This window comes from Passer domesticus, chromosome 8, assembly GCF_036417665.1.
Source record: "Passer domesticus isolate bPasDom1 chromosome 8, bPasDom1.hap1, whole genome shotgun sequence".
In the NCBI taxonomy this organism is placed as follows: domain Eukaryota; kingdom Metazoa; phylum Chordata; class Aves; order Passeriformes; family Passeridae; genus Passer; species Passer domesticus.
In genome coordinates, this window is record NC_087481.1 from 55,424,813 (window position 1) to 55,445,437 (window position 20,625).

Here is a 20,625-nt window from a genome sequence, read left to right on the forward strand (position 1 = left end):
TGAGGTGACTGTCCCCCTCCACTCCACTGGTGAGACCCCACCTGCAGTGCTGTGTCCAGTTCTGGGGACTGAAACATAGGAAGCACATGGAGCTCTTAGAGAGAGCCCAGAGGAGGCCACAAAGGTGATTCCAGGGCTGAAGCACCTCTGCTGTGGAGAAATGCTGAGAGAATTGGGCTTGCTCACCCTGGAGAAGCTTTGGGATCATCTTATCACAGCCTTTCAATACTTGAAGAGGTCCTCCAAAAGAGCTGGAGAGGGATTTTTTAGAAGGGCATGGACTGATAGGACATGGGGGAATGGCTTCCCACTGCCAGAGGGCAGGGTTAGATGGATATTAGGAAGGAATTCTTCCCTGTAAGAGTGGCAAGACCCTGGCACAGGTTTCCCAGAGAGGCTGTGGAAAGTGTCCAAGGCCAGGTTGGACAGGGCTTGACCTGGGATAGTGGAAGGTGTCCCTGTCCATGGCAGGGGGTGGAACTAAATGAGCTTCCAGGTCCCTTCCAACCCAAACCATCCTGTGACTCTACGAAATTCTATGAAATGATTCTGTTCCTATTTCTGCATCCAGACCCAAGGATGGACAGGAGAAGACACAGAGGCCCTGGAGCCCAACCTGATGTAACTGATCCCATTGTGTTTCTCGGGAGTGCAGGAGGCACCAGCACCCACATCCACAACATGAGAGGGAGACAAGGCCTGTGGAACAGGCAGAAAATTTATTCTCCTTTTATCTTTTAATTCTAGAGGTATTTTGGGGAAGGAAAAAAAAACCCCACACACAGAAGGAAAAAAAAAAAAAAGCTGATCAAGAGATTAAATGCTCTGGTATTTCAGACCACGTGAAAAATGCAGTGTTTTGAATAATACCCTGATTTTCAGTTTAGCATTGATCTCATACATGGTAAATTTGGCCACAATATTTGGTTACAATAAAATGACCACAGAAGTCTGCTCTGAAAAAAAGGTGATGACAGAGCAGAAGAAAGGTGGGCCCATTGTTGAGACACTGCATTCAAAACCAACAGCAAGAAATCTGAGCCTGGAACCCTCTTACAGTGAATGTGAAACAAGCTCTGCTACAAAGTGCTGTTCTCTTCCCATGAGAAAAGTGTTTTACACCTAAAACCCAGGGCAGGAAATCAGCATGCTAAATCTGCAACACAACTCTGTAAACAACATTTTTTGGAATCTGTAGCACTGACTCAGGAGAGGTTGGCTGCAAAATTTCATTCATATTGATATAAAACATTTCATTACCTATTCTGAAAGCATGTTGCTGGAAAAATGATTCTGTGCAGCAAAATAATACAGATTGGGATTAGTTTTTGCTTCTTACAATTGTAAAATATATTTCAATTACAAATTTAAATCCTGTTTATATTAGGGAAAAATATTTTTAATGTAGATTAAGATGTTGATGTTTTCTCCCCAATTATTTTCTTCTGGGAGAGAGTGGAACAGAAACAGCGTGCCAAATGTAATTTCTGGCAAAAACTGCAAGATGCAGCAGTCTGGGAAAGGCTATTTCTCTTTCAAAGGCAAAGGAATCCTACCCCTGCTAGTGAAAAATCCTCTGGAGAACAAATACATCTCTTGTTAATGGAGAGAGCAGGTATCAGGACACCCAGCCTTTATACCTCGCTCTGCCACTGTCAGAGAGTAAATTGCTTAATTTCTTACTTGCTGATTCCCCTTCCATCAAGAGGGATATAATAATATACACCTCTCACACTCAGATGGTGTTAAGATTAATCAGTGTTTGTCATATGTTTTCAGGTGACAAGGTACAAAGCTACTGGGAGGATAAATGCTCCTGCCCTCCTGCCTGGGCTTTCAAGGACTGCGTGTGATTGTGCTTAATGACCCCAAAGCTCAGGAAGCCTCTCCTGAACATCCTCCTTCCATGTTCAGCTTGCAGGATGCCAGGGAAGCAGAAATGAGCTACTTTATACTGTGGTGTACCATGGATGCTATGGAGAAGAAAAGGAATGGGACGCAGTATGAGTAATGCACACACACATTCATGCACACCAACTGAAAAGAAACAAAATTAAAAAGAAAAATGAGAGAGGAAAAGCAACAAGAAAGTGTTCCAAATCCTTTGAAAGTACTCCATTTGCTAAAATTTGGCTCTGTAAAATCTCCCTCACAGTGGCAATAAGCACTCTGCCTAGATGGACTTTTTAACAGTCTCCTGAAATTAAGGGAGCACAAAGAGAAAATTAGCAGGATTGTGCTGGAATCATTTTCAATAATCAAAGGAGCAGCACAGCATCTGAAAGCACTCAGAGCTTGAAGCCCTGCCACATGCTTTTACCAATTTCCAAACCAAAAGCATCGATGCTTTGTAACTCCAACAAAACGCTCACAAACACCAACTCGGTGCCGTACAACAAAACACTCTGAAGATCAGCCGGTTATTAAACAATCACTGCCTCATGGAACTCTGCGTTTTGATGACTTTGAAGCAAAAAAACCACAAGCTTATGCCCATTTGTAACTCAGCCCCTCGGAGCTGGGATAGAATGTGCCATCACCACTGGTGTGATGGGCTCCAGGAATGTGTGAGAGCACACGTGAGCTGCCCCGAAATGCGACGCACAAACTGCGACTGGGCTCAGTCACCATTCCCAGCAGTGACACACAACTGGGCCCGGGCACATGGAAAATAAAAGGTCACTATGGGACCCCAACAAATGCACAGCAAAGAACCTCCCATGCCAAAGCCAGCAGAGGTTTCCTCTCCAAGCTGGTGACACCGTATTGCAGTGTCCTTCTAAGTCATTCCCCAAGAGCTCCCCCAAAATGCCACAAGCCAAGGTGAGGAGAGAGGATCTCCCACTTTTCCACTCCCACCAGCCAGCATTGTGCTGAGAAGGAGCACAGAAGCATTTCATGAAAATAAATGAGTGACCTTCCCCTTTATCCCTGTGGAGCTGCCTCTCCACTCCTGTTTTGTGCTAATCTCTGGATGGAAGTGGTTGGATGTGCTCCTTTCCAGCCTCATGGCCAGCCAGCCAAGCCTCCAATCACTGCCACACAACTCCATGGATATCTATCATAGATGGGTGCCTTACCCCAATTTTCCCTATGATAAGAGGGAATGGCTGGAGCTGTGTCACAGGAGATTCAGGCTGGGTATCAGGAAAAGGCTCTTTCCCAGAGGGTGGGCACTCAGCATGGAACGGCCACAGCCCCAGGGCTGCCAGAGCTCCAGGAGTGTTTGGACACTGCTCTCAGGGATGCCCAGGGTGGGTTTATTGGGGTGTCTGTGCAGAGCCAGGAGCTTGACTCAATGATTCCTGTGGGTCCCTTCCAGCTCAGGACATTCTGTGATTCTGTGAATTATCTTCTATTTATTTCAGAATGAGGTAAGTGCCAGAGGCACCCCAGCAGGCATATGGTAACTCATCACCTCATGTTATCCTACTCTCCCGGGAAAATCTTGGAGGTTGCACTGAGAAATTGAACATATCCCATCCCTGGAAGTGTCCAAGGCCAGGCTGGATGGGGCTGGAATATCCTGGGACTGTGGAAGATGTCCCTGCCCATGGCAGGAGGTGGAACTAGATGGCCTTTAAAGTCCCTTCTAACCTAAACCGTTCCATGGTTTGCCATCCAGGAAGAAAATCAAACTGCAGGTAACAAATGCAGGAAGGCAGCGATCATCTAAAACACACTTGCAGCTAAAAAAAAGAAATGCAGCTGTAAAACACCCTTTGAGCCACTGGAATGAGCCTTACAAGCTCTTCAAACTTCAATCAGAAACCATTTTGCCTTGAAGGATGGGGAAACTCCAATAAAAGTTGGCAGAAACAGCACTGTCACATTCCTGCATCAACAAAGGGATAATAAAAACATCAGATGTATCCCTACAGCACACAGCTACACAGTCTCAAGGACTGCAAAATAAAAATCAATCTGGATGCTGAAGGGCGGGTGAAAAGCAGCAGACAAGGTTCATTGGGCACATCCCTCAACCATTCCAAAGATCTAATCTACGAATGCTCTTAAAAATAATCCTCCAGAAATCACATCAAGCACCTTGTCTCCAAAACTGGGTATTAGACTTTGAGGTCAAATCTCATCATTTTTAATAAGAATTCAGGATCAAGATTTGAACAGCATGTGTAATGAAAAGAGTGGGAATTATATCTGTCCCAGAAAGCAGTAGAGAAATCCACTGTTAAATGAATATATATTGTAAATCTGAACTCTGCCATGCATGCCTGGGCTTTGCACAGAAAATAATTAATTATTAGATTGTAACATGGGCCTGGGAGATAAACAGGCTGGGGTTCAGGGTGTCTCTGCCTTACTTCCCCTGATGATGCCAAGAGCTTGAAACATGTACTTCCCTTTCACACCCATTGCAGATAAAAACCAAAACCAAACAGGAGGAAATACTACTTTAGCTAAAAAAGCATTTATGTCTTGCTTTTTTAAGACTGGTCTTTTGTACTGTTGCATTGCAAACCATCAGAAGTGAGCTGTATCTCCATGTGTTCCCTCACCATCCTTGCTCATGTTCATTTCCTGAGTCCATCAAGTATCTGTTATCATCAGCAGCAGTGACACATTTTTTTCTCAAAAACAGGTGTCAATCTACACTAAGGCTATTTTGTGAACTTAATCTGTTTACTACTAAGTTTTGAGGTGCTAGATGGCAGCAGAGAGTGTTTTGTTTAAAGTAAAAATTAAAAAGATAATCTAAAAAAAAAAGAAAAACCAAATTAATAGTGTTAAGCTAATGGGCTGTATAAAAGTGTCACTAAGAAATGATCAATGTCCTTCAATTTTAAGAATTGCAAAACTTGTTCTTTGAAGAAAGCTCTCTAATGAAAACCTTCACTGTTTTGGCACTTCAATCCATTACATCTGTTTGTGGAGAGCAAAAAATATAAAAGAAAAGTTGTGTAATGTGTTTCCCTGCAGCTTTATTTTAGTACAGCCAGATGTCCTACTCCTGTCAAAATATTTACCAGCAAATATTCAGGAAATCAGGATAAGTTTGAAAAGATTGGTCTGGATCCAAACACCATCCGCCCCTAAAACAGTGTAATTTAGGAGTCAAAAGATTTTTTTCCTGGTATTTTGAAGGAAACTCCATCCTTTTCTCATCTGTCCCTGAGGAATGGTCATTTCTCATCACATATTTGGAAGCAGCCAGCTTCCAGCCTCTGGATGCTGGAGGCAGCTCCTGCAGCATTCTGGAGCTCAGGAAGAGGAGCCACGGCTGCCCTGGGGCCCTACTCCAACAACCCCTTCCCTGTGAATATTCTGGGAATATTAGCACTTTTCTGAGTACTCTTTAAAGGCAGGAGTAGGATTTACAGTAAGGAGAAAAAAAAAACAAAACAAAAAAACCCCCAGATAGGATGACAACATGTTAATCCCTAAACCAGTTAATTTAAACGGGAAATGTGGTAAGGATGGAAATTAGGTTGATGGTATTGAAGTCATCAGCTGTAATTGTTTCTTAATTAATGACACGAAGTTGTAAAGCGTGTTACATGGAACCTTGTCTGGAGGCTGGGGAAAATGGAAAAATACAAGGCAGAATTAAGAGTTACACATGTATTAAGTTCCCATCAATGTGGGTTTAAACACAAGGAGAACACAACAGAAGTATTTTTTTCCTATTCTGGTGCACATGGCCCTCAAGTCCAGGGAAAGGGGAGCTCCCCCTCCTGCAACAGCTAGAGCCACACATCCACTATGATGCACACCAAATTAATGGAATTTTTGTCTGTAACCTTATCTAAATGTGTCTCACTCTTGCCTGGATGCCTGGGGCATTTTGTCAGGCTGGCTTGGTATCTGGCTCCAGTCCTACATCTTGTCATGCGCATTCCCCCACGGAACATCACAGGAGGGAATGTGCGGGAAAAACATCCACACAGGACTGGAAGCTACTGGAGCAGCCTGTGCATCCATGCAAGGACAACAGCACACCCCTGGATACGAGCCCCATCCCAAAGCACTAAAAGGACTCATACAAGCATAGAGAGTTCTTGATTCAGCACAGCAGAAGGGTTGAAAAGCATGGAATAAGGTCAATAAGCTTGAATAATATCTGTAAACCCACTGAGGTTGCTTGAACTTTCTTCATCCACAGGATACTGTCCAATTTTAAAACACTCTTAAAATTTTAATAAAAACTATTAATGGCAAGTAATTCCCAAATATGCCATGCTTCTATAAGAGAAGGGATAATTAAGAATGTTACTTTTCACTGGTAAAAAGAGGTGTAAAATCCAGCTTTTGTATGAATTTGAAGTGATTTTCTGAAACCTCCATAAAAGTCAAAGACTTAATTTTGGAAAAGCAAAACATCAGGAGCAGCCAGCTAGATCTTCAGTTTGCATAAATCAGCACAGGGTGCAATGGCAGAAGATCTGACAAGCTAATACTGCTTTTTCTCTAGGCTAAATGTGGTAAGCAACCCATCCTTAAAAGCCTGATAGTTTATGTGCTTTGAGGTGGAAACTGTAAAAAAAAGTATAAAAATCTTTATTGTGGTGGGGAAATCCTTGTACTGTGTTTTATATTCACGGAACAAAGAAACTCAAATCCACTAGATAAAAAAGGTCTACATTTATTCTAAATAAGTCACTTTGACTCAGGACAAGAGGTTTCTTCCGTGCTTGATACCATCTTTAACTCATTGTTTCTCATCAAATGCCTAGTGGTGATAAGGATTTCCTGAGATAATAAGATTCTATTTCTGAGCAGTAAAAATAAGTATTATCAGATGCTACTTGGTGCGCAAATTTGCAGGAATGGAAGAAAATTTCTCCACCCAAATATTGAATGTACTCATTTTGGCTACTTTTATATTATACAAAGCAACAAGAATTGAACGCAGCCACTTTGCAGAGCTGTAGTTTTAATGTGTATTTCCCCTTTTGGTTCCAGGAGCATGAGTGGACTGTGGCTATTGAATGGCAGCCTATTCCATAGTCTGCTGTTAGTGGTGTGTGAGCCCAGACCTCAGGGACACATTGTTCAAATACTCCTGAAAAGCCAGAAATATCACAGGTCTTGAGGGGCACTTTTGTTGAGGGTTAATGTGATTTTTTTTTTTTAACAACAAGAAAGAGCACAATAAGCAACAGTTGACATTGTGATTATTAAGTCCACTTCTGTGGAGAATAAACTGAAACAAAAAGGTACAAAGTACCCCTGCCATAGACTCAGGTAGGTATGAGAGTACCTATCATTACATAGTATATTTATTCAAATATCACTGGACACGGTCTGCACTGACTTCTGTCACAGGGGGAACAAAATTTCTGCCCACCCTTGAGATGAATTAACCAGCCTAATGCAGCCACAGCAGAGATAACTTCAGTGATGTTGAAAGCATCAATTCCTACCCCAAATTCCCTCCTCCATTTCATAGCATCATTGTGGTTGGAAAAAACTTCTGAGACCACGAGTCCAAGCTGTGACCAATCCCTGCCTTGTCACCAGCCACCACTGAGTCCTTCCTTGGACACCTGCAGGGATGGGGACTCCCAGCCTCCCTGGGCAGCCCCTTCACCCTGTAATTCCATGATCCCAGCTGGACAGTGTGTCAGGGGAAGGTGCCTATTCAAGGTTTGTAAGACAAATTACTGCATCAAGGACTCAGACCCACCCAAGAGGCTTCAGTAACCACAGCGAGGTCACACTCCCACAGAGAAACAAGGATTTGTGGAGAGTCACAGCCACACACAGATACTACAGTGGCTGGAAGGTAAACCCATGAGGAATTCCCACAGGAAGTATCACCACAGAAGACTCAGCTGAAGAGGACACCAGGGTGCCACTCAGAATGTAAGGCAGTAAGTCAAAAAGACAGAGACTCGTGCATTAAGCACTGAAAAGTATTATGTGACTGTGCTGGCATTTATCAGCCATCAGACATATCAAAGGATCTGAAAGAAAACAAAGAATATGGATGGCTTGTTTGCCCTGCAAACAGATCTATTTTGCAAAGTACAGACAACTTTGGTGGCACAAACTGACACGTAAGGACATGATTTCCCACTGGATAATGACACAAATCCTGGAGCAAAAACTGTCAGGAAATGTCTGGGTTTGCTTGGCCTTGCTATTATTTTTTCACTTTGCTTCTGGCTCATCTCAGGGCTGCCACTTTTGGGGCATTTGTTGAAGGCTGAACTGACTCATATATGTTAGTGCAAACTCTGACCTCTAAAGCCAGGCTCTCCCATGCCATGGCACTGGTGTTGAAGACAGGCTAGCAGAGCTGCAATGGTCTGGGGCAGAGGCAGCACTTGGGATCACCACAGAGGAATTCAGTGGTGTTGGGAGACCCATGTTCTACACACAGACAAAATAATGTCATCCTGTATCCAGGATGTGCCACCACGGCTGCCTTTTGGCACTCAAAATGAAATTACACAGTGCCAGAGCACCTTCTCCCCGGCCTGCTCCCAGAGACACAACCAGCAGCTGTGCACGGGCTGCTCTCACTCCCTGCTTACCTCCTGGTGGTGTTTAATATCTGTTTAACCATACTGACAGAAGCACAGAATAAAGATCAGCTGAGCAAGCAGCAAAAATGATGCTGCAAGTTATTTCCTTGCCTGGGAATGCCGTGTGAGAGCACTGGAGTCCCATGGGAGGGATGGATGCCATGCACCAGGAGTGCCATGGTCTTCTGAGTGTGGGGTTTCTTGGAGGCACTGTCAGACACCTTGTTCTGCCACAGGTAGCAAAGAAAAAATTACATCTAATCTCTCTGTTCCTGTTTCCTAAATGAAAGGCAGGTGAGCTTCTGCCCTGAGGGCTTTTGCTACCATTTCTCTGAAAGGCTGGAAACTGCAGCAGGTTTTGGAATGAGCCCACTCCTACACACAGCAACTTGGCTGCAAAATTCAGGCCCTTTTCATCCCAGGCAGAGCAGGCGGGTCTGGCAGCTCCTCATCCATGGCTGCAGGACTGTGCCTCGGCTTTGTTTCACACACAGCAAAGCCAACATCCCTCCCTCCCCATCTCCCACTCGGACACGGCTCCACAGTTTTTACTGGAATTATTTTTTTTTTTTATTTTTTCATTCGCCCTGAGGTAAAAACCCATCATGGAAAGAAAATTTCAGCTCAAACAAATGTTAAATGTGGCAAAATCACAAGCTCATGGGAACAGGACCCAAAAGAGGGGCTGCTGGACAAGTCTGACTCCTCACAGCACCAGCGGCTCCACCTCTAAAGCATACTTTGACCCACTATGGAATAAGACACAATTCCACAAACAGGAATTATGTAAACCACTCCGCATATATTATTTGCAAAAGCCCCAGCCATTCAATGGGACCATCCCACCGCCCATATGGATCCAATTACAGAACAGGCACCCAAAGTCTCTGGGACAACCAGAAGAGAAAGAAATGGGTAAGCCAAGACCACTGTGAGCACAGTCCAACTTCACTTCATTCGGGTGGGCATCACCAACCCACTTAATTGCTGACAGACTATTCAAAATGTCTTTGCTGCAGGCTGCTGCCCTGAAATTCCTTTATCCCCCCAAGTCTGGATCTTTATCCCACCCATATTCCTTCTACAGATCAAAATCTGTGACCTGGTCAAGAAGCTGACATCTTCAAACCAGCCTGCTCAGAGCAAAAAGTAACGCTGTCACACAAAGATGTCATAAATATATATTAAAAAAACCAAAACCAGAGGGGCTGGTGAAGCTGAGCCATGCACTGAGGCTGCACAGCTCCTCTCTTTGGAAGACTCATAAACCTGCCTGTAAAGGCTGTGAACTGGCTTTTTAAACTATTCCACCTCCTTGTATGGCTTGGATTACTTTTCCATGCCAGATGTACGTTTAACAGAGTAATACAAACACTGCAACTCCTTAATAAACTCTTTTAATGCCCCGACAGTTTGTAAGGCACTTCCCTCAACATGTGTCTGGTTATGGTTTCACTAAGCCTGCAGGAAGAAGAAGAATCTGTCTGGCAGTTTGGACAGTGATTACAACATGTAGCCCGAGGGTATTTCACCTCCAGACCTGCCACCATCCTGCTGCCTGGAATAAAGTCCATTCCCAGCAAACTCTGCAAGGGTTTGTGTGGGGAATAGTAAAAAGGATGGTATATGCAACTTCAGGAAAAGCACAGAAATCCACCTCTATGCTGCCAGACATTTAGTCTTTCATCAGGTAAATGCAGCTTTGTATGCCATTCACATTTAAAGGGAAAAGCTTCTTAAGTGCTTCCACAGAACAGGAAATCGTTAAAAGCAGCTATTTTGGACCACATTGCCCTAAGCTTGATGGAGCAATAGATTCTTCTCACTGAACACAATTCTGTTTGCAAAGACTCCTCCATCTGCTGAACTAGTTCCCTAATTTCTCATCATCTTTCACTGATTATTCAATATACCTTTCCAGAAAAATGATCTTTTTTTTTCAAAGTGTGTTTTTACAGCAGCTGGGATGGCCCCTTTCAGTGCTTTTCTATGCTATAATCCAAGATTAGGAGCCTATAGTAAAAAATAGCCATCACAGAGGCCAGTAGAGTATTCGGCTGTCCTACAAATCTAGTATTTTGGCAAATCCGAAGTTTTTTGCATTTCTCAAGGTAATTTTTACAATGCTTCTCACACTCACTCGTTGTCTGTTGCTTCCAAATACAACACAGCAGCGTCTCCCATCATTTCCATCAAATTACAAACCCAGTGGCAAATGACAAAGTATGCTTTAAAAAGTTATGTCTCCTGCACATTTACAGATTAGAAAATAATATCTTTTGACCAAGAAAGAAGAAAAAAAAGCTCATATATCAGAGAAAAATAATCTAAACTTCAATCACATCTAAAGCTCCGTTAGCAGGTTTGTCGTACAATCCTTTTGAATTTCTTGTACACTCAGCAACTAGATCTGATGGTAAACATCAAACCAGAAAGGCAGCTTTTGAAAATCCAGGCTCAGCTGATAGAACTCTTTTAAGTCAAGTTCAAAGTAAGTTTTGAAGATGAGATAGTGTGCTACACCTGAGCGTTTATGACATTCAGCAGGAGAAAGAGGCAACTCCACACTGCTGCATACCCTGGATATTCCCTCCTAACTCCTCTCCTCTGCTTTGTCCCCCTTTTTCCAAAATTAACAGAGCAAAATTAAAAGAAATAAGTAATTTATGATGAGTTTAAAACAGCAGCAGTGTAGAGTAAGCAATATATAACAGAAAAGTCAAGGCAAAATCTACCCTTGTCCTGCTGATCAGCATTTCACAATGAACTTCCAAACATTTTGTTCAAATGGGTGCAGCACAACTCCCCTGTGAACTCTGTCCTTTCATTCACCACCAAACCTTATTTCACCTCGCTGGCACTCAAGTAATACTGCAAATTGCTACCCTGCAGGCCACTATCCATCTCCTTAAGAGCAGCTGAGCACTGGAACTCCTGAGGAGACATGAGATATTCCTCCCAAAATAACACTCTGCTCTGCACTTGTTGCTGATGGCAGAACTTCCCTGAGTGTTGGAGAATTATTGGAGTGTACACCAAAAAGTCAGAGCTTGTCTGCCATCACTTGATTTCTGTCATAAGTAACTTAACATCAGGTGAGGTGCAATAGAAAATGTTTCCTAAAAACGTTTTCTGCTGGAAAATTACTCTTGAAGGTAAAAGTCACCTGTGCTGAGACACTGGAACACACCAGGAATGAAGAATTGCAGCAAACCTGCCTGACCCCACAGAGTGACCAAATAAAAGCTGCTGCAACAATGTGCTCAAAACCATAAGAACAGCAACTCTTACTTTTTCCATAATTTTCTTACAGGATGACAGTAAAGATGTTTTCAATTGGGACCGACCAAATTGTTTTAGTAGAAATTAGGATAAGAGGAGGTGACCTGGAAATTAAAAATCTTATTCACAGGACTACACATGACTTCCAAGTGAGTAACCAGAGCAGTGGGAATGTATTTTGAGCCTACAGAGAGGACAGGGAATCCAGCCCTGGGTTTGGATCTCTTTATACCTAAGTACTGAAAGAAACAAGGAAAAATTAGATATTCTACCCTAATCATCTATCAGAAAAATGAAAGCACACTCTTACCTTCACAAATTCTGTCCAGTCGCTGCCGCTTGACTTTGTGTTTATCCACAAGTGCCATTCTTGATGGGATTTTGCAACTTTCTGACTCAAGAAGCACAGCAGTCCCCCAGGAGCTTAGGAGAGCTCACAGGAATCGGCGTGCATACCGCCACTGTGGATCCTGCAGAGAAAGGAGAGGATCTGTAAGACTTGTTCCCTTCCCATCCCTGGAAGTGCTCAAGGCCATGGTGGATGGGGCTCAAAACCTGGGACAGTGGAGGGTGTCTCTGCCCTCAGCAGAGGATGGAACAAGATGGGCTTTAAGGCCCCTTGCAGCCCAAACCAGTGTCACATTTCCATGTGGCTGGTTTTGGAAAGGACAGCTCTGAGCTTGCACCCCACAAGTCACACATCTGGCACCACAACTCAGTCTCTTTATCCTCCCTGTGATTCAGAAAACCAGCCTTGCACACAAGAACTGCCAAAGCACTGCACGGGCTTCCCAGTTTTATTTCTGACTGAAAAATCTATTCCTAGTGGATAAAATCCATGAGGTTATTTTGTCGGCTCACAGATGCTGAAAGATTCTTAGGGAGCATATAAAACAGGGGAAGTAGTTCTTGCTCTGCCAGTACTCTCATACATGAAACACTTTCATATTTAAACCTTGCCCTGTAAAAGTCATCAAAGGACCTTGAATTTACAAGAAGACCTTGATGCATATTCCAGCTGTCACCACAGCCTGTCCTTGCCCTCATACTTGAAGGGCCAACCTTAAACTTCGGGTGCTGTTTCTAGTGCACACATTTTCAATGCCAGGGAGATAAAATCATCCATGAAGCCACGTGTGTGGCTGATTGACAAGAAATGCTCTCCAAAGAGACAACAATTAAAGGTTTTCTGCTTTTTGGTGGCACAGAGGAAGACCCTTAATGGATACTCTGAGGTCTGACACGTTTTGCTCAGAGAGCCAAAGGTTTGTTTAATCCCTGAACTGAGCTGAGCTCAGCTGCAGCCTCTGAATGTGCTGTTGTGGTACTTCTACCAGGTTTGATTTTTTGACGTAAAACCCAGGTGAGAGTTTTTCAAAGCAAGTTCCACAACACCATTCATGAATCAAGACATGGAAGAAGAGACCTCATGCTGACAACTGAAATCCAACAATCCAACATAACACACACTAATATTTTATGTGACTGCTGATTCAAAATTGAAGACAGATGACCCTGGTAATAGCTACAAACCTAAAAACACTCCAGAAACTTCCCAGAAAACCCAGTTAACCAGTGCAGTAGGCTGAGCATGCAAGGGGTAAAAGCTCTAACAAAGCTGCTGCACTCTGGGATGACAATTTCATGCAGATTATTGTTATTATTATAAATGGTTATCAATTATGCATCACATTGATAGTTAATTTCCAAAAGGAAAAGCCTGGTGTCGGTACAGCTGAATTCCAACTAAGGCATGATCGGCGATTTCCTGGTAGTTAATGGCCAATTTCCCAGCAGCACAACTGCAGCATAATCACTGAGATTTATAGCAATAATTAATTGATTTTTTAAAAACATAGGGATGCTAAAGAGCACGATTCCCACTCATATTAAAAATTAATGCAACATTCTAGGAGATGCAGAAAACTTCCATTCCGGAGGCAGAAGCTTGCTACAGTCAAAATATTTCATGCAACAAAAATTAAGCTGTTAGTGTGGCTAAAGCCCAAGTAGCTAGTGGCATTTCCATGATCAACATTTACAGGCACACACATGATTTTTTTACCTCTATTACATCCCATTCCACTTTCAGGGAGAAATACCAGGTTATAAAAAAAAATCACATCAGAAGAGAAAAAGTTACCATTTTGTTCTGAAAACGCTCAAATGTTTCATAATGTTGGGGCTGCAACTCTTTCCCCCCTTAATTCCCCAAACAAAACGAATTTGCAAAGTGTACTTAATTCTGACAGAGTGCATTTTCTGATGGACGAATGCGTCCATTAAAGTTTTTTTTTTTTTTCCCCAGCCATCTCAATTCCCTGGAGGAAAACTTCCTACAAAAGAAACTAATAACAATCAGAGAAATTACTGCTCATCAGAGTCCCACACAGCTTAATGTAATGCCCATGAATGAGCTCCTTCCTAATGACATGAACTGCCCCATCTTTGTCTGACAGGTGTCTGTGGTGGTACCAACCAGCAATAAAAGCCCAGCTCAGAAGACTTACTGAAAATGTGGCAGGAGCTGCTGAGCAGATTTGGCAGGGATGGATAAAATGGAGAAAAGCAGATGTGTTGGGCACAGAAACAAGAGAATATTCCCCAGCCTTTGCATGAGGCTGTAATTAAGAAAGCAGTTCTTCCATTTGTGGGATGCAATTAGTTGTGCACCCAACTTCAATCTATCCCCAATGGATTCTACAGCCAGCCCAATCTCAAAACAATCCCAGGGCTAAATGTCCCCTACCATAAAATAAACACAATCAGACTAGGCAGAACAAAAATCATGGTCAGCAATTAAAAGACAAGAAAACCTCATTGTCTAAGGAAATTTGAGAGGAAGAGGCACACGCACAAAAATTGTACTTCATCCTCAGCTAGATTAGGAAACAAGTGAAGTGATTTACATACAGTAATTGCATGGCCTGTGTTAGCCTCCAACAGTGTCTTTCAAAATGTAAATTTTCTTGAAAACCCCTGGACACAATGATAGCCCATAGCTATTTATTTATTTAAGGCAGGAATTTACTTAAATGCAACACTTTAGGAAAGAAAAAACCCCAATTCTGAAGTAACACATTTAAACAGTTTCTAAATACTGCCTATTAAAGAGCACAATCCATGGGCCAGAAAATGAGAGCAGAGAAAGAAGTACTGGGGCTTTTGATGGAAAATGAAATAAAGGTAATCTTCCAAAATAAGATGCATGGTTAGATAAAAGTAAGAGAAAACTGACTTCATGAAGAACATCCCGTCCTCTAAGCTCTTTCTCAACTTGTGCTTTTGTAACATCTTTCTATGGCACATGGGGTAGGACAGGAGCATAAATGTCAATCACAGAACCACAGAAGTGTTTGGTTTGGAAGGAACCTTAAAGATCACCCAGTGCCACCCCCTGCCATGGCAGGGACACCTTCCACTGTTCCAGGGTGCTCCAAGCCCTGTCCAACCTGGCCTTGGGCACTGCCAGGGATGGAGAATCCACAGCTTCTCTGGGAACCCTGTGCCAGTGGGCAACATCTGTTTTAGAGCATCCATCACAGGCACTGCCACCAAACCACCAGCACCTGGCAGGTGACTGAGAGATGCCCTTTCCAGTGCTCCAAACACAACATCTCACATGTTCCCTGTCTGTGCCCAGCCTCGGGAAAGCAGGATGGTGTTCCCTACCCCCTGTTCTATGACAAACCAACTGACTACATTTTCTACCCTCTATGAAATACAGCAGCAATGAAACGGAGAGTCTGTACTACAGAAAACTACCAGCTCCACGAACTGCAAAAGGTCCCATTTCCAAACAGCAAGGGAAAGAATCCATCACATCTACACTGGGTTTTCACATGTACAATCCCTTACTTCAACAAGTGCAAATGTTTTGATGGTACTGCAGGGTATTTCCTAGTCTCCCAGTAAAAGAGAGGTTTCTGGAGAAGGTTTTGTACTCATGATTACTGCAGAATGTCAGTCCTCTCAGCTGGAAGCAGAGCAGGATGCCCAGGCAGAATTGTTGAAGCCAGTATCTGCTGATGCCACGGGCAGCAGCTCTCCCTGTGCCCTCCTTTGTGTAAAGGCCTGGTTTTCACAGCTCCATCACACTTGAATTGAGATTTGAAGGCAAGAACAGCCCTCGGAGCTGTGAACTGCTTCAGCCCTGCGTCAGCATCCCTGCGTGTTTGCTGTCCTGAGCTCTGGCCATTCCCACTGCTCAGCGTTTCAGCTGCTGGGGAGGGCAGGAGGGGCTGGGAACCAGAGCTCAGTGTGAGAAAGGCAAGGCAGGGAAAAGAAAGCAGGAGACACGCAGAGATAATGACAGGGGAGGGAAGGGACAAAGGAGACAGCACAATGCAGGAGGAGCACTTGGAGAACACTCTGTCATCCCTCCTCCCAGCCAGCCCTAAGAGCAATGCCCTGCTCAGCCCCCATCACCTGCCTCTCCCTCCCAGACTGCAGGGGAGGAGGGAAGCACGGAAGGGAAGGCACAGACAGCACGGGGACAGACAGACAGACAGCACGGTCCTTCTGGGGACGGGTTTTTGGGATATTGTCTTTTAAAGCACAATGAGACAACATGGGAAGCTCACAGTGTTAAGACACCATTAAACCAAATAGCCCAGCAGGAACCAAAAATAGATTAAACATTTATACAAACAGCGAGAACAAACACGGAATTTCATTACCCAAAATACATTTTTTTTTTTAAATAATGCTTCAGAGATACAAACCCACTCACTTGGGAAGAGGAATCGCAGAGTTTCTATGGGGTCAGGGTTGACTTCTCCTACTCCAATAAACACTCAGCCACTATATGTGAAATAGGATGCTAGGGGGAAAAAAGGCCTTTTCTCGTTTTTTACTGTGGCTGTAAGTCACATCTTTGGTTTGGCTGATGTAGAGTTAATTTTCTTCAGGGTAACTGCTGTGGGGTTCTGGTCTGGCTTTGCACTAGAAACAGGGTTCATAATCCAAGGATGTTTTTGTTATTTCTGAGCAGGGCTTACACAGAGTCAAGGCCTCTGCTTCTTGTACTGCCCCACCAGTGAGGGGGCTGGGGGGACACGAGGAGTTGGGAAGGGACTCAGCCAGGACAGCTGATCCCAGCTGACCCAGGGATATCCCAGACCATGAGGTGCCATGCTCAGCGAGTGGAGTGGTGAAGAGGAAGGAAGAGGGGGATGTGTGGAGTGTTGGTGCTTGTCTTCCCAAGTCACTGCTATGCCCGATGCAGCCCTGCTATCCTGGGCATGGCTGAACACCTGCCTGCCCATGGGAACTGGGGAGTGAATTCCCTGTTTTGCTTTGCTTGCATGCAGGGCTTTTGCTTTCCCTATTAAAGTGCCTTTATCACAACCCACGAGTTTTCTCACCCTTATGCTTCCAATTCTCTCCCATCCCTGGGGAGGCAGTGAGCAACTGCTGGGACTGAGCTGCTGGCTGGAATTAAACCTCAACACCCTCCCAGCAGTCTACAACCCCCCAGACCATCATCACCCTCAAAACAGTGAGGGCAGGAATGCTGCTACAAAGCCATTATTAATTATGTTTAATGTTTTTAGCAGTTATTATCATGATTTTGCTGCTGCAGAGTGTTGGGAGATGTTCTGCGTTAAGGCTTCTCCATGGGAATGCCTGGATGCTGCTGGGGGTGGCAGGAAGAATTATTTGTCCAGCTTCTTTTCCAGCCCAGAAAGCTAACAACCAAAACCTCACCCTTCAACTGCGTGCCTGCCTGGTGCCTTCCCCAAAACCTGCTGGGGAAGGTGCACTCCCTGGATGCAGGGAAAACAGGGAGGCAGCAGGTTAAACGTGTTCATGGAGAACCAGCACTCCCACGTGAACACCTGCTGGTGGCACACAAAGGACTCTTCCACTCCTCATCACACAGAAAAGGTGAATAACACCCTGTGCGAGTCTTGTGCTGAAGAAGTGGTAACAATTTTGAGGAACCTGCTATTATATGAGTGAACAAAATGTACCATAATGGCACATGAGCCTGCACATCTGCTGCTAAATTAAACACGCTACATAATGATGCAGACCACATCTTAAAACACTACGCAACGAGATACAGACTCTGCCAAAATAATGAGGCTTCAAAGATGACACAGAGAGCCTTATCCTGCATCCTTTACAGACCCTGAAAGTCAGTGATTATTCCTCAGCAGTTCTACTCCATCAAAGCTACTTGTTGACTCAGGAGAAGAAGAATCACAATTATATACAGGTGCCTTTCAAAGGGAAAAAAGACATATGGGTTTGTAGTGTTTTTCTTCCTCTCCTTCTTAATGATGTGTAAAGCACAAGAAAGGTTTTTGTTGGGAACTGGATTTTTAGAAAAGTTTCTGTAAGAATTGTGTGTCAGGCTACAAATTCCTCTCCAGATTGAGTTCTCAGCATATCTCGACAGATATTATGAAGATCAATTGAAATGACAGTATTCAACTTGCCTCAATAGCCATGGTACAAAAAAGAGGGGAGTGAGACATCCCTTTTATTTTCAACATCTTTTACCTATTTCAATTTTCAACTTTAGTGATTTGCTCTTGACTTTGAGATAAGAAGATCCAGACAATGCTCCCTTGTCAAGCAGTAACAGCCCTCCACAGATCCTCTGTGAGCTTTCAAGCAAAACTAGGAAATACCAGAACTGGCACTCCTTTCATTCCTAAAGCTGAAATACAAACAAGCAACCCCAACAGACAGCAAGAAAATCGCTTTAAAGAAAATAACTGTCATCTCTCTTCCTGGCACCAGAAGTGAAGCAGGTCGATGCTCTGCTTACCCTGCACCAACAGCCTTCAGAGGCTGGTGGCGGGCAAAACAATAACCAGGAGCTGAACCCCAATTATCCACTTAGCTTTGAGAGTGCCTAATCTATTTGCTAATTAATCATGGGCCTCCTTCAACCTCTCTTATCTTGTTTTTCTAAGTATCTGACGCTGATAACATGCACGCTGATTTTGCTGAAGCACGTAAAGGGCTGGAAAACTACCCTTAAGTTTTCAAATGAAACAAGAGGAAAAGATACATAAATAATTTTACATTCTCCAGGGGTCCCCACCACACTGGAAAATAAAATCTCATTCTACATTTTACCAAAATTCCTTAAATTACAAATTACTGACTTGCACTAATCGCAAAGATCAACGCTGGAGAAAGGTGAGCCCTCACTGTCTGCACATCTGGATAAGCAACAGCTCTTCTCTACTCAAGCCATTAGTTGCTCCTGTACCAAAAGCAGCACAGCAGATTAGAAATCCTGAGAAAAATGAATATTTGCTGGTTTGCTGGATGAGTTATGCAGTTACTTGTCCATTAGAGGGCATTTTATACTGCAGAGTGAAGCGCCAGCAGCTTGGGAACAGCATCACTAACCCCATCTGGAGCTGCTGGAGAACAGTTTCTGTCGACTCTCATTTAGTAATTGCCACTTTTCAACCTTTCCATATGCTGCATATAGATGAGCAAGCAAGAGCAAGGACAAGAAGAAAATAAGATGAAACAGCTATGAAAAAAGTCCTGCTTAAATAAACCCTTTGGTGCGCTGCTATTGTTGCTTCCAAGGTTTGGTTTTGTTCAGTTCACCTCTCACCCCCCCAACTAAAACACAGCAAACTTCATCCTTTTCACTCTCATAAACAGCACTTTATGTTTTAAATTGTGAACATGATTAACTGAGAACAACTGCAAACTGTGCCATGGCATCATTACCCATCTCTGGAGCTAGATGGGAGAGCTCATCCATCTCTGGAGCTGAACAAAGGCAAATCCAGCTTCCTCAGTGCCAAGAGACAGGACATGGCCACTTACCTTCAGATGTCTCCTTCTGGTTACTACTAATACTGCTAAATGTGAACTGTAAATTGCTTTCAGCTTCTGCTGGCTAGGGAACCATACAAGGCCACCCACTCCCCGGCTCCAGTGGTTTTCCTCTCCCCGTATAAATGCAAATCAAATTAGGAAAGAGACAGATATCTCGCTATACATCTCCAAATATATGTATGTTTGTAATCAGGGTGGCCAAACTTCCTGAGTGTGAGCTGCATACCAAAATCTCCATGTGACCAAGGGCCATATGCACCAAGAGCCAACCTCTGTGCCCCTCCTGCCACACACAGCCCATGCCCCTGTGAATCCCTGTGTTTCTCCCATCCCCACCACTCTGTGCTGCTGATCCCCCAAGCCCATCTCCCTCTGTGATCTCAGGGTTTGCAGAGGCACCACAGCAGCACCTGGAGCTCCTGCCTTGCAGGATGTGAGTGAACATCTGCATGTAGCAAACACTCCTGCAATACTCACAAGTTACTCCTCAACTCCTCCTCAGCAGAAAGTTCAAAGCAGCAAGAGCAGCAATAAAAATCTGAACCACCCCAGGATCAGCACATTCCCTTGGGAGCCCAAGCCAAAGTACCAAGACTACAACCAAGACCACTTGTCTGTGAGACTCTTGCAAGTCCTTGGCTCTGTATCACTACTCCTAATTAAAAAAAAAAAAAATAAGGATGAGGACACCCTTACAGGCAAAGCCATGGCATACTCAATGTCCTGAGCTGTAACCAGGTGCTGCTGCATTGCATTACCTGGCAAGGACATGATGGCAACCACATCCCAGCCCTACAGATGTACAGGACACACACTGGAGTGTCTCCACATCTGGAATTCTAGCCTTCTCTCCTAATTTCTTAATTCTTCCAAAATCAGGATCAGACAATTAAATATAACATGGACACCCACACACACTGGGAAAAGATCACACCAGCCCACTTCTTCAAATCCCAGTTAAGGCCCAGAGGATGAACCTTCAGCCCTCCAGGATATTCCACCATTCACCCAGAGGAAGGGCCTCGCTCATCTG

The 20,625-nt window shown here is 43.9% G+C and overlaps 1 protein-coding gene across 4 annotated transcripts in view; it reads right to left on the reverse strand.

The window, feature by feature from the left end:
* The window catches only part of CTBP2 (C-terminal binding protein 2), a 131,218-nt gene that overhangs the window by 42,730 nt on the left and 67,863 nt on the right, over positions 1-20,625 (reverse strand). For all 4 annotated transcript variants that reach the window (XM_064431556.1, XM_064431559.1, XM_064431558.1 and 1 more), the window contains exon 2: positions 12,082-12,241. In XM_064431556.1, the coding sequence (XP_064287626.1) occupies positions 12,082-12,139 (58 nt within the window). In that variant the 5' untranslated portion in view covers positions 12,140-12,241. The remainder of the gene's footprint in view (positions 1-12,081; positions 12,242-20,625) is intronic.